Source organism: Onychostruthus taczanowskii, unplaced genomic scaffold, assembly GCF_017590055.1.
Source record: "Onychostruthus taczanowskii isolate IOZ18803 unplaced genomic scaffold, ASM1759005v1 scaffold42, whole genome shotgun sequence".
NCBI lineage: Eukaryota > Metazoa > Chordata > Aves > Passeriformes > Passeridae > Onychostruthus > Onychostruthus taczanowskii.
Genome location: NW_024501682.1, coordinates 5,650,675 through 5,664,485, shown reverse-complemented (window position 1 = coordinate 5,664,485; position 13,811 = coordinate 5,650,675). Strand labels below are relative to the sequence as shown.

The window sequence follows — 13,811 nt, the reverse complement described above, 5'->3', positions numbered from 1 at the left end:
GGTTCAGTATACATCAAGTACCAAGCTATGATTTTTAAGTGGATGCATTAGCACAGATACAAAATTAATCAAAACTCATGACTGTCCATCACGTTTTGCCACAGATACTGGTACTAGAATGAAGAACACACCCCAGTCGTGCAAAAGCAGGAATACAGGGCATACTACAAGGATGCAACATTCTAAAATTGCAGTATGATATACTGTATATATCATACCCAAGCAGACAGCAGTTAAATGAAACATATGCACAGGCACAATGAATATTCTTTCCAAGAAGGTCATAAACCTGCTGATTTTGTTCAAGCTTTTAAATCTCAAAGCCACAGAAGGTCTTTGCAATCTATCACTCTCTATGCTTCCATGCATAAAAGTTGCCACTAGCAAATTCATTGTTACTTCTATCTCAACAATTTCCTCAATACTGAACCTATTCCAAATTGCTAATTCCAGCTGCTCTAAAAAAATAAATCAATAGCCCACATGATAGTAGAGACGTAAAAACCCCACAAACCCCAAAACCAAAAGGCGCAAACCTCATAAAAAACTGACTGAACAGTAGCAAGGATATGGATTGTGTCTAACACAATAAGGTAAATCACCATCCTAACTAAGGCTACTGCAGTGCATATACAGAGTTCAGAGAAGGGAATGTGAATCACTATTTCCTGAAACCCACTCAGGAAACTGGCATGTCTATATGGCCTGCCTCTCACAGAAGGCAGGCTGCTGTCCCTCAGAACATCATCAACCTTTTTCTTTTCTTTGCCTTTGCTTACGTTTTTGTAAATATTTGTCAGTGAGAAATCCTGACAGTCACTGGCAAGTACAAGGGCAAAAGAGTTGCAGAGTTACTGCAATAAAGAATACACCCATTCTGTGGGATAGGGAATTTTACCTATTGAAATGTGCATTTGAGAATGCAAAAAATTCTAAGCTATTAACACCAACATTTTTTCAATACCTGTGTTTCTGTTGTTTCAGACCACTGACTTTCCTGAACACAATCAGAAAAAAGATTATTTGTACAACACTGGTCTCAAGTAGTGCATCCATAACATAAGCAGCAATTTCAATTTGTCCTACTGCATTATTTCCTCCCTCTCCACTATTAGCAGCAGTAAAACATAGCTACAAATACATTTTCAACACCCCCACCATGACTATTCCCTTTAAGCTGTTCCCATTGTCACACAGACATGCCTCACAGCATGCAAGCAGGATGGAGAGAGATGAAAAGTCATACCTAGAGAAGCTCTGTTCAAGGCTGTTTTGTGGGATGGGGAAGGTCACCAGTGCTACCAACACAAGTTTCACCACGGGAATTAGTATAACTTGCATTATAAAGGCAAAAATACACAGTAAATACCCCTTTTTTTGAAGTATTCCAAGGCATATGAGCAACCCAGAGATACATCACACTTGGAAATTCTGGGATGCATAAGGCACAATTAGCTGTGCATGTAGGTGGCACAGACATGATACCAGTCCTATCTGGGGAGATAAGACACATTTTGTAGTCAGCCCAGACCTAGGACATTGAGAATCTTCAGCCCCCCTCTCCACAGCTCGGTGACACAGCCCATCTGCAGGCCACTCACACCCAAGGGGCTCCAGCCCAGGCTGGCAGCACTGAGCTGACCCAGCATTCAGTCACGGTGGTGTCTCTGAACCTGACAGGGCGCAGAACCTGGGGGTCAGCAGGGCTTTTCAGTCTGGCTCCAAACATAGCAATGCCACCATAGGGAACTTTCAGACCCATGCTGGCTCTGCCAGCCGGGAACAGCTCTGCCTTTCCAAGCACCCGCAGTGCTGAGCTCACACAGCTTGGGCCTTCCTTTCCACACACACACAGCACACTTACCTGCAAACTAGATAAGCCCCCCATCCACAGAGGATTTGCTGTACATCAGTGATGCTTATTTATGGCTTGTTTACTTCAGGAAGGAAGGAAAAGAGCCAAGCAAATCCAAACAGCCATTACTTCAGCAGTTATTACGCACATGGTTACACTGCAGAAAATTAAATTTACCACAGTACAAAGATGTGTTTCTTAATAAAACGTCAAGTAAGCATATGAATTACAATAGAGTATATTCCATGTAGCAGCCGCTTCTCACAGCAATTAGCTATGAAGTATCCTTTAATTGCTCACTTTGAAACATGGCTTCCCCTGCTTTTTTCCAAAGAAGAAAAAGAAAGCAATTAAAATCTTTAATGAGTGCCTGCTGCCTGCCCCCTAATTCATGGGCATTCGAATGTTCAACTTGTGTCTTTTCATAATAGACATAATTGCCAGATCCACTGCAACCCATCTATACAGAACAGCAGCATGTTTTACACAGTGTACTGTAATAATGTAATTCAATACTACCATTAAGAGAGAAAAACAAATGCCGTGTGTGTAAGATTGACAACAGGCCTTTGAAATCATGCAATTGATGCCTTTTCTTCTAAGAGCTGGGGAATATTTAGCCTATATCCTTTGAGTCTCCCTTCTGGCTGTTTTGCCTGTACTGCCAACAAAATAAATTAATTCTTCACAATGGCAAGAACCTGTTAAATGCAAGAGGCTATAGGCTTTTTGCCTAAGTTATTGATCATCTCTACACAGCACCTGAAGGTTTCGCTCACTAACATATGCAAAGAAAATATTAAGGGTTGACTGCACAGCTGCTGTGAAAATGGCATGTGGGTAGAACAGGGAGGACAAACCATGCCCCAGGAACTCATAAAACTCCTCTCAGAGAGATACTACAACTCATTCCACTTCAGACCAGAAGCACAGCAAGTGAAAACCTATCCCCTTGTGAACCACATGGCATCTGTCTCATTTCTGGTAAGCAACAGACCACAAGTTACTGGTGCCCAATTCAGATGTCAATTCTTCAAAACAGCCCCTTATAATTGCCTATTAAATATGACCACATAGATATATCTTACATGTTTCAGGTACATTCTAACACCCTGTAGTGTAGCAAAACTAATTCTGGAAACACCATTGAAAGCAAGACAGACATACGCCCCCAAAACAGCCAAACAACCCTACAGAAGATAGAGAAGCAGAAAGTATGCAAATTTGTTTATGGATATTATCTTGGGTAACAAAGTCACCAATTTGCTAACAGTTATCTGGATTTAGAAAGCTATCTACCAAGAATTTATATCCTCCTTGGATGGTTGGAAACAAGACTTACTACTGCAAAGCAGAAGAAAAAAAGCTCTCATTCCCTGTTCTCTAGCAACTCACATTAAAACCATTTATTCAAGAGGTAATTAGCAGAGATAGTATATTTCCCACTAGAAACATTCTGCAGTCCATGTTTGCAGGTCCCAAACACATAGCTTTGCCTTTCAAACCAGTAAAGAGACAGCCAGATTTGCTACTGTAAATGCACAACTGTGATTTGGTAGAAACCAACAGAGCAGGCAATCCTGCCCCCAGTTGTCTCTCTCAGCTGCCACAGTCCAATGGCCCTCAGTAAAACAGTCATGATGGTCATCCAGCTGTTGTATCACCACTGGGCTTGGTGCCATTTTGAAAAAAAAGGAAAAGAAGAAAAACCTACAAAAGCAACAAGAGATTCTTCTTCACCAACCCATCTGTTGGACAGCATTTTATAAAACTAGGAACTGAAGAGCTAACAGGTTTTATTTATTTCTGTGTTTAAAAATACATGGGTTTAACGTTATTCTGTTAAAGGCATGCTCTCAGCCATGAGTTTGTTCTCACCAGTAAAAAGAACAGGACAAGTCCCAGTATCTTCCTTCCCCCTCACCATCTGTTCCATGCTCTCAGGCCCTCCAAGGTCAAATTGCCTTTAGGGATTCAAATCAGAGATAAGATGGGGATGACATTTCTAATCTTTGTTACACAGGCACAGAATTTATTACTTTTGGATACAAGGAGCTTTATTTCCAGTATGAATGAATCCAGAGCCAAAAAAAAAATATAGCATGTCACCTGGTTTGTTTGGTGGACCACATCAGCCAAAATCCCCAGTTGTAAGAACCAGCATTGCCAGCACTGAATAAAGGCATTTCAGACTCTATGTTGGACCTCAGATTCAAGAAGGGAAGGTTTCTAAATGCAAACAAAGAACTTTTTCTTTTTTTTTTTTAACCTCATAAGCAAACACAAAAAGTAATACTAAGTGTTCCATTCCTGGCTCTAAGAAGCTTCTGGCTAACTTGAAGGGCAGTGCAGTCAATTCTGAACACTCTTGAGAATAGCTATTAAAATAAACAAAACTGCAGCTAAGGGTTAGTCATGCCAAACCTCCTCTGTCTACACCCTGCAGCTCAAAGCACCCAAGTCCCTGATGGCAGAACCAGTCCTGTCCCCATCGGTAGGTGAAGCAGAAAAATCACACTGCAGCAAGTGTGATATGCCCTCAGTTCTCCTCACAATCAGTGGCAGTGGTTCAGATGGGTTAAATGCAGTAAGAGAGAGGACTAGTGGTTTAAAAATAGGCAAGTCCATGTTTCTCCAAGATGTGATAAGAACACATCATTCTGCCACAGCCTGTGCTTGCAAAGGCCGTCACCAGCTGGTCTCTTGGTCTGAAGGAGAGCATTTTTGTCCTCTCAGAAACACAGCCCATCCATACCATAACTTAGGCTACACAAAAGGAATTATAGAGTAGCCAGGAGGCCACAAACACCCATAAAGACAGCCTCAACTGTGGCAATCTTCAGGCTGACTGATTTGTTTCACTAGATTCCTTCATGAGAACTCTACAACCAAAGGCTGTGACTAAGTAACAGCTGGCACAGAGAAGAAACATTTGCCAAGCTCAACAACCAGGATTCTTTTAATTGTTTACTGAGATACCTCAGCTTATGAAAATAGACTCCCATTTTTAACAGGACATAAAGAACACAGGAGGCAATTCGTGAGAATGCCAGGGCAAAGCAGGCTACAAGCTTTCACTGAAAGTGTTAATATATCCACAGAAGCATCTTCAGAGCCTTGAAAGAGGACACTATGTTATTTAGCCATTTGAAAACCTTTTACATACTTAGGCTCAAAGGCACAGTGAAATACTGAAGGAACTGTAAATTGCCCCTTTCGAATATATTCTCATTTCATCCCACCAGAATATGCAAACTGAGTCCCTTGCAAAACAAGGGAAAGGGATAAGTAACCACAAGCCAGAAGCGTCCCCCATTAAGAGCCAGAGAAAGTTTGGTGACAAATAGGCTCTGGCTCTCAAGAATCACAAGGCAATTTCTTGCTTTCTCCTTCACAGGAACAGTTCTACTCCCCCATAACATCTTCTTGGAAGTCACACAGACCCTGGCAAAGCAGATGTCAGCTTCACCTTAGGAAGGCAAGTCAAACATAGAAACAAAGTAGATTTGAGCCATCAAGGCGCTCCAGGTGTATACTTCTTGAAAAAGTACTACATCTCCCCTTCAGCACATATTTACTTAGAGGTTCTCTGATGATTTATGCTCCCCCCCAGTTCATCTTCGCTCTGTGCCCTCCACAAGCTGAAATTTTTTTCTGGGCCTCCTTCCCCTAATTCTGTCCCTCTTCAAGGTAATTTTGGAGTGGTAGGAGTCAGGAACTGGTAAGTGAAGAAGCTGTTTGGCTTTACAGTCCTGCAAGAGAGTTACAATGGCCTGACTGCTCTTTGTCTCTTTAAAAATCAGAGAGAAATACCATCTTTCTGGTCAGTTTTGCTCTGACAGACCAAAGCATCAGAGAAGCCAATGTTATTGCATACTTCTGTTTCATTTTAAGGGGTCCACAGTTGCAAAATACTGGAAGAACACCTAATCCAGCCAAAATCCAGGAACACCAACTGTGTAGCCTACTGGCCTACAGAAACACTTGCCACTGACATTCTCTCCAGGAAGCAAAGTATATTTTATTCAGTTTTTAACTTTGTATCCTTAGGGAGACACCTCAATTGGAAATCTGCTTCCCCTTAGCTCATTTCATGAGCTTCTGAAAGTTGTTTTTCTAAAGAAAAAAAACACACAAAACTAAAAACCAAACCTTCAAACAAATAACAAACCTGTACAAACCTGTAGGCTAGTGAGAAAACTCGCTACCCTACAGCAATGCTCTTCTGGAAAACATGTCATGTCATAAGTTAAACAAAATTTCCCCTTCTGAGTGCCATAATAAAAATGTACAGTAAAGTATTTATGGATTACAAACACATATAAGAATTAGACTGCTCCCCTCTGTTCCTTCACTTACGAAGAACATTCATGTGATTCCTAAGTGTATTTCTATACACTTGTCCTGAATTTTAGTTAGAACAAACTCGCGGCAAGGTTGATGCAACATGAAGGCTCAGATGTTCCATTTCCCCAAAATCAGAAATACAGTTATGTGTCTCCTACAGTGCTCTGCTAAAAGAGCTACTTTTGTTTGTTTTATATGTAGCAAATCAAAGTGCCTTGCATCTTCCTCCAGGAAGTTCCTATATATCGGAAGCAGCATTTAGGCACACATCAAGCTTACTTATTTAAACCTGGAACTCAGCACAGCAGTCCTATTTCTACCAATACCATTTTCACACTACTTCATCCATAATTTAGCTACAAGACCAGTCAGTTCACCATTTTACATGCTATTAGATAGGGATAACTTTCTCCTCCTCAGCAGAACAAGATTGTGAAGTTTGAGGTCCTGCATGGCCTCTCTAACAGCAAGTCCAATCCCAAAAAGACTGGAGCAGCCAGTTTTGTCACTGCTCCAGACCCCAGTCCTCCTCCTGCTTGGATCAGCCCCAACAAGCCCCACTAACATGAGTACTTCTGATTTTAATAGAAGTGCACATGATATCCTACAAGCCCTCACTCCTGTAGTCTCCACTTCTAATTATGAAAAGCCCTTCTGACTAAAGAAAAACCCTTGAAAACACAAAGCAGATGTGCTGTGGAGGTTTAATCTAGAAAGCACTGAAAAGCACATAGCAACACTCAGATGTACATGATTTTGAAGTCAATTTAATATTTTGGGGTGGTTCCAGCTCTTCAATTTTCTGCTGAATTTTAAAAGCAGACAATATTAAACTCCCTGTTCTGAAGAAGTTTGTAGGAAAGGAAAAGAACTTGAGCCAGAAGAACAAGTCAAGAAAAACTGAAGCAAGCAAAAACCAAAGTTTCCACAGTATCTTTTTTCAATTTGTCTGAAAGTTATTAAAAATTTTCTAAGAGAGTTGTTGATGTTCCAAGGTTTTGAATCTCACTTTGAGGTACAAGCAACCACTCTGCATTTAAAGCAAAATACACATTACTTACACATTTTCAGAAAACATTTCTTACACATTTTCTGTGCATTTGCATCTTCTCAGAACATGAAAATTACCAAAGGTCACCATGCAGTTATTTTTCCTCCAATTTTCTGCCTGCCTCTTAAATGGATTTTTAAAGCCACCAATGTTATAAATATAAGAAATCTAATTATTTCACTGTAACTTATTATGAATGTTTCTTCATGTCACAAGATTTCCTGTACCACTGCATCAGAAACTGCCAAAGATCACTCCAGACTGAAAAAGCCAACAACTGCACATTAAGGCATCAAAGCAGAATACTGCATCCTGCAATTCCAAACAGCACCACCAAGCCTGGCTTTAGGCAAGGCTCTCTTCCTCTCATTCTTGATCCATAAATCCACACAGATGTTATGAATGGAAACATCTGTCTACTGAATGTATCTGAACATCAGAACCTGCATACAACTATGGTGAATGCAGCCAATTTCTCTTCTTGACAATTGCCAAAACTCTTCACTAACATTCCACTTAATAAAAGTGGTGCCACTAATAAAATAATAGATACCATTTTCCACTCAGCATCTGAACTTTGCTTCTAGGGAAGATTCTGTAAACAAAACCAACCAGGAGACATGGAAATGCTAGATATACCTTTGCACTATTAATACTAAAAGCTCATTTTGGCTTACCATGGATTCACTGATTAGGAGGAGGAGAAGAGCCTCTTCTACATTGTCTTGAGGGCAGTACACACTGAAAGACAGAACACATTTTTCTGATGAAGATCAAGAGTTATCCTGCCAGCTTCTTTCTCATTTCACAAGAGAAGCGGTAACTTGAAACATCTCATTCATAATTAATTTGCTAGGCAATACTGTCTTTGCGGGTTCACACAATTAAAAGCTCTGCAATATATCTTAGATGAGCTATACTGAACCCTAAATAGATTATTTCAATTTCATAGCAAAGACAGCCCTTTGGTTGGACTTGCTTCTTCCTGGGGGAGGGGGGGGCAGGGTGGAACCAGAACAAAACAACCACTCAAGTTTAATGTTTTATTTTTTCAGCAGACTTTTTCAGTGGGAAGTTGAAAAACAAGAAGGCACAAAACTACTACATGAATCAGTGACATAATTAGTAGTACTGAAGAGTGTTCAAATACACTCCTTCCTCCTTCCAATAAACTGAAATAAAAATGAACACTTACTTCTCTTCTGAGTACAGCTCAGGCCTCCGACAAAGAAGATTGCTAACATAAGATTGATATTCCTTGTTCATGAACTCAGGAAGAGGATCAGATAAAGGGCTCCAGTAACAGTCTTCGCTGAGGGAATGGAGAAGTACTTGGGCTAACTGTTTGGCTGCAGTCTAGAGATAGTACAGAAAAAACATATCAGTGAAACATTCTCCAACACAAAAGATTCACCCCTCACCATGTTCCACCTTGGGAAGAAGATGTACCAGCATGACAGTACCAATCTTCAGAAAGCTGGACTAGCTGCTAAGGTCTACAAAAAGGTCAGTTTCTTCCCTCCTGAGAAAAGATCAAACTCCTGCATTTACATGGTCTTGTTGCAATGCTCTGGGAAAAAAGTTACCAAAAAGGCCTGACAGCAAGGGATGCTTTGGTAAACAAGGACAACTGACTGCCACATGGACTGCTGAGACAATCTCACAATAGTTACTATATACGAGTAGGATGACACAACTGTGTTCTCAGCCTCAGAATTTTGTATGCAAGACCAGAGGCAAATTTTGTGTTAGCTTTAAAAGATCAACCTTTTATCTCTTAATATCACTCCCCCTTATAGACTCTTATAGTTTCATCTTGGTACTGCTTCTCTCTTCCTGTTGCAGTAAAGGAGGGAGGAGAGAAGATGTTTAGGAACTTGATAGTGGGACAGCAACATCACATGTACTTATTTTACCATCAAGCAGCTGAAGACCCTTCAATAGTTGCTTTCCACTTCATACAAACAGCTGGCAAGCTGGGCCCAAAAGGAGGCAAGTTAACCTCATTTAGCAAAACTATCTTTGGCATTTACCCTTGGTGTGATACCCATCAAATCTCTAATTCTTGCACTGCACACAGATGAGCCTGCAAACAAGCTCAGAGACATCACAATGGGTGGTGTCTTCTGTGAGTGGCAGCACACCACTCTATGCTGTAAAGTAAATCCTGTACAAAACAGAGGGTGGGCCGAAACTTCAGCCCTTCTATCCTAATATTTGCAAATAGTATTTTGCAACTTCTCTTGACTACTGGATATGTATTTTATATTAAATGTATACTTAGAGATGTGTTATGAGCCCACCAACAATAATTTTCTTTTAAATATCAGGACATGTATGTTATAGATGTCATACCTCAAAATCTATGGGATCAAATAATCCACACTTAGGTTAAAGTTCCTATTGTCAATTACAGCAAAATAGCTTGTTTTGATGCAAGGCTCCTGATTTTCACCCCCCTCACCACACATTAATTCACTGAATTAGTCTAAAATGCAACCACAGTACTGCCTCTGAAACATCATAAAGGGCAGCTTCATAGATGGCAGCAGTCTGAGTGTACCGTGGTGTCTCAAAGAAATGTCACCACATACAACTCCCTGGAAACCCCAAGACCTTCCCTGCCCTGCTACTGACAAGTTACAGAAAGCTGTCTGTTTCTAACTAAGCTTTTCTATGCTTTTTATAGCAAGTAACTATGAGCAAAACAGCCTAGAGCCCTGCAACATTAGCCAGTATCATTTTATCATCTCAGTGTGTAATTATTTAGCCAGTTTTACCCTGAGGAATCAACTCTCCTATATTTTTTCCTACCGTCTTAGAGGGGAGGGAAAATAATTTGCCAGCAATGCAAAGATCTCTACTGGTTCACACAGAAATAGGAGTACAGTTTGTGGTAAGCCATTCAGAATGCAAGCAACAAATACTTCTAGTGTCTTTAATTTTAACGTACAGTACAGTAGCTGTGTAAATTAGCTTCACTCTTGTTTTGAATAAGACCAAACAAACCAGAACAGGCCAAGACTCTGATTTATGTTATTACTGCCTTTGGCTAAAAAAAGCATCATTATGCTTGAAGAACACTGTGATCCCACAAATTAGGGGGAAAAAAAATCATGTGTTTTACTTTCATGCTTGAAAAACTTGTTTAATTAAGCACAATCCTCCCTTTGCCTTCTTGACGGCTCTTTAAAAATAAATAAGAAAATGAAAGTGCTACTTCTAAATCTCAGGAAAAGCTATTGAATGAACAACTTGAGAGCTCCCCAAAGGGATAAATCCCCCAGGGGTGTTGTATAGCTGTCCCCAGTTGCACAAGGACAGGAGCAATTGAGCCACGTTCTGTCACAGTCTAGGAGCACCAGATGGTTAGACTCATTTCAGCAAAATGATAAAACAGGCAAGCACAAAAATACTGCTGAACCCTGATCTCAGTTTGGAATGGACAATTATTTAACTCATCTCTTCTAATTTGCTGCATAAGCCTCCACATGCATCTGTATTCTCAAAAACACTACACATACCCATGTCCATCTCCCCTGCCCAAGTTCTCTGGAATGACACGAAACACAAAGCAGAACCAAGTACAAATTTAGCTGTAAGAGTATCAATGCTTTTAGGGCTGCAAAGCTTTCATTCCCAAGACTGTTATTCTGCAAGCTATTGACCTTGTCACCTCCTGAGTAACTTCAAGACAAGATCTCTCCAAGAAGAGACAGGGAAGAACCCATTAAAGGTCCAAGAAGTTAAACAGGAACATAAATACTTCTTTACCTGAGACATTCAGGATAAAAGGATGCAAAGATGCAGAATGCCAACACCAAAAAGAAAAATTTAAAACAATTAAAGTCACTCTGTACGGTATTGAAGGGGGCTTTTACAGAAGGAACACTGAAAGATATCAGTCTAAAAAAGCACTGCTTGTTGCAAGAGACAGAAGTACTTAATGCTTTTATATGCAAAAGCAGAAAGGTGTGCATGCAGATCGAAACTGAGAAAGAAAACAAGACAGCGTCACCTGAGGACAGCACTGTCAAACTAGTAACATCTCTGTTTCTACTAGAAAATGCACTGAAACCAAGAAAACAAAACAAACAAAACACAAACCCAAGAGAAGTAACCTGTACGCCCAGGTCTGAAAGTCTGGAGGTTTCAATTGGGCAGGTCTTTGAATTAAGGGGATCACTTGACATATCACTTCCAAAAGTTAAAACAAAATTTAAAAAAGTAAAAGAAATAAAGCCAGCAATCAATCAAGTGAGGACAAATACACTTTTGTGCTACAGCACTGGTCAATCAAGAGAATTCCTGCATACCAGACTGCCCCACCCTCCCATCTCCCATTCCCTTACCATTTTGAAGGTCTGAGTAGCTTTTGTTTCTACAGTCCGTAGTATTTCTCGCAGACTCCTCATTCCTTTCACAATATTTCTATGGGGAAGACAGAAAAAAAAAAATGAAAAACCCCCAAAATCAGCACACTGGAAACAGAATATTTTTATGATGTGGCAAAGCTCAGGAACACACCTGAAGTTCAAACAACCACTGAAACAATCACTAACAGTAGTGCAGTAGCGAGACAAGTCACTCTGAGGCACAGACAGGACAATGGCACAGAGCAAGGCTGCGACTGTAGCATTGCCTGCTCCAGATGGCTTTCTAAGAGAAGATCACATTCACATTTGATGAACAGAGGGGACATTTGGAAGCCTTTCATAGCTCATATTTATAAAGCAGATGCTGCTCCTTAAAAGTATGCACATCTCCTCTTCATACACACAGATTGTACTTGTTTGAATTATATTGAGCTTACGTGATGCTTTTAAATGACGATTTCTTTTAGGTGGTGCTTAAATGCTTTGTGTCTGATGGTCCAGGCACATGATGAAATTACACTGGTTTAAACAGTTAATTATCAGGCAGCTAAGTTGCAGTAACTGTCTGCAATCACAGCTTAACCTGCAGTAAAAGGGTTAGACTAAAAAAAACAAATTTAGAAAAAAATCGTATTATTCTGCATACACCATGAGCAATTAAAGCTGACTAGTTGCCAAATGCTATCTTAATCGTGCCTGTGCACTCAGAGAGATGCAGAGAGGAAAGATTAAACACTGTACATATCAGTTAACACGCTGGCAGTCTATCAGCTGTTCAAGGCTAAGGATGTGGCCCCACCACCACAGTAACTGCAAAATGGTTCAACGCACATTCATTGCAGGGTCAAAGTTACCCAAAGACATACAAGCTATCAGAAAAGAAGCAATGCTGTACAAGACAACAAAATAAGCACTTGTACTGGTACATTAACTGTCACTTCAGCTTATCCAGGAAAATTTTCTGTGCAGACAAAAGCTAAATCTCATTTATAAAGAAAGCCATAAAAACGTTTTCTGTCAAACTGATTAAATTTTGAAGATAAGCAGTACAAATTGCACTTGTGCCTGCTTTCCTGCACTGCAAACCTTCTTGCACTCCAGAAACAACCGCAAACATTTGATGACAATAAAAAAAAGGTAATTATTTTGGAGGTGCAGAGATAAAAATGTCATCATGTTTACCATGAATATTGGCTACATAAAATGCCACCCTAAAGCTTGTAGTCACCATGTCACAGAATGCAAATGCATATGGCCTTACTTCCAATACCCATCTCAGTCAAATTCTGAGGTAATCTGTAGAGTGTCTAATCATGGGCAGTGTACAGGCAGGCAAGAAAGTACAACAAGGGCAAAAAAGCTGAAAACTTGTAGAGAAAAGTCAAATGCTGTCTTTCTTCCTCCCACTTTCTCCCAAGTAAAAAATGTACTTCAAATTTATCAAGAGAAAAAAAGGTCAAGAAGGTTTTTTAAGTTGGACTTCAATACTTCAGCAAGCACTCCAGTGACAGGGCCAAGACACTAGGAGCTTTTTTGTGGTTCTAGAATAGAATAAACCCACAAAGATGCAGTTTTGGACCCTATGCACAAGTAGTGACCAAATCCAACAGAACTGTTTACATGGTACTTACTATCAAGATAGAAACAATTAATAAATTCCCCCATCAAAACAAAATTCAGCTGTCCAACTGCTCTTCCAGATTACTGAAAACTATCAGCATTTTCTGTTCTTCCATGGGCTCCTCAGGCCAGAAGAGTTACAGAGTATAACAGTTCTACAGCATTTTCAAAAATGCATTTATTTAGGTCTCTTTGACCTAAATAATGACATTTGTCTTAATAAAGTGCCAGTGAATTGCATTAACCAACATCAGAAAGAAGACTGGTGACCACCTGCAAAGCCAATTAATTTCACATTTGGCACATACTTGCAAGAAGAAAAACCTACCGAATGTGATAAAATGAGACAGTTTTGTTCCTAGAAAACTAAAGCACCATCACAGTTCAACATTTTAGACAAGGCCATAAAACAAGTTAAGCCTCCTGGCAGAAACACCTTGCTCTGGGGTGGAGGAAGGGGAGAAGAAAAACAAGGAACAGACACACTAAAGTGAATGATAGAATAAATGGCAAATTGCTGCCTGTCTGTCAATAGTCAGGGCTGGAACCCTGCAGCACATGA

The 13,811-nt window shown here is 40.1% G+C and overlaps 1 protein-coding gene across 2 annotated transcripts in view; it reads right to left on the bottom strand.

Moving 5' to 3' along the window:
* TTC7A (tetratricopeptide repeat domain 7A) overlaps nucleotides 1–13,811 on the bottom strand; it is a 172,215-nt gene that overhangs the window by 130,743 nt on the left and 27,661 nt on the right. For both annotated transcript variants that reach the window (XM_041413546.1, XM_041413547.1), the window contains 3 exons: nucleotides 11,606–11,684; nucleotides 8,449–8,609; nucleotides 7,931–7,994 (listed from right to left, as the gene is read on the bottom strand). In XM_041413546.1, the coding sequence (XP_041269480.1) occupies nucleotides 7,931–7,994; nucleotides 8,449–8,609; nucleotides 11,606–11,684 (304 nt within the window). The remainder of the gene's footprint in view (nucleotides 1–7,930; nucleotides 7,995–8,448; nucleotides 8,610–11,605; nucleotides 11,685–13,811) is intronic.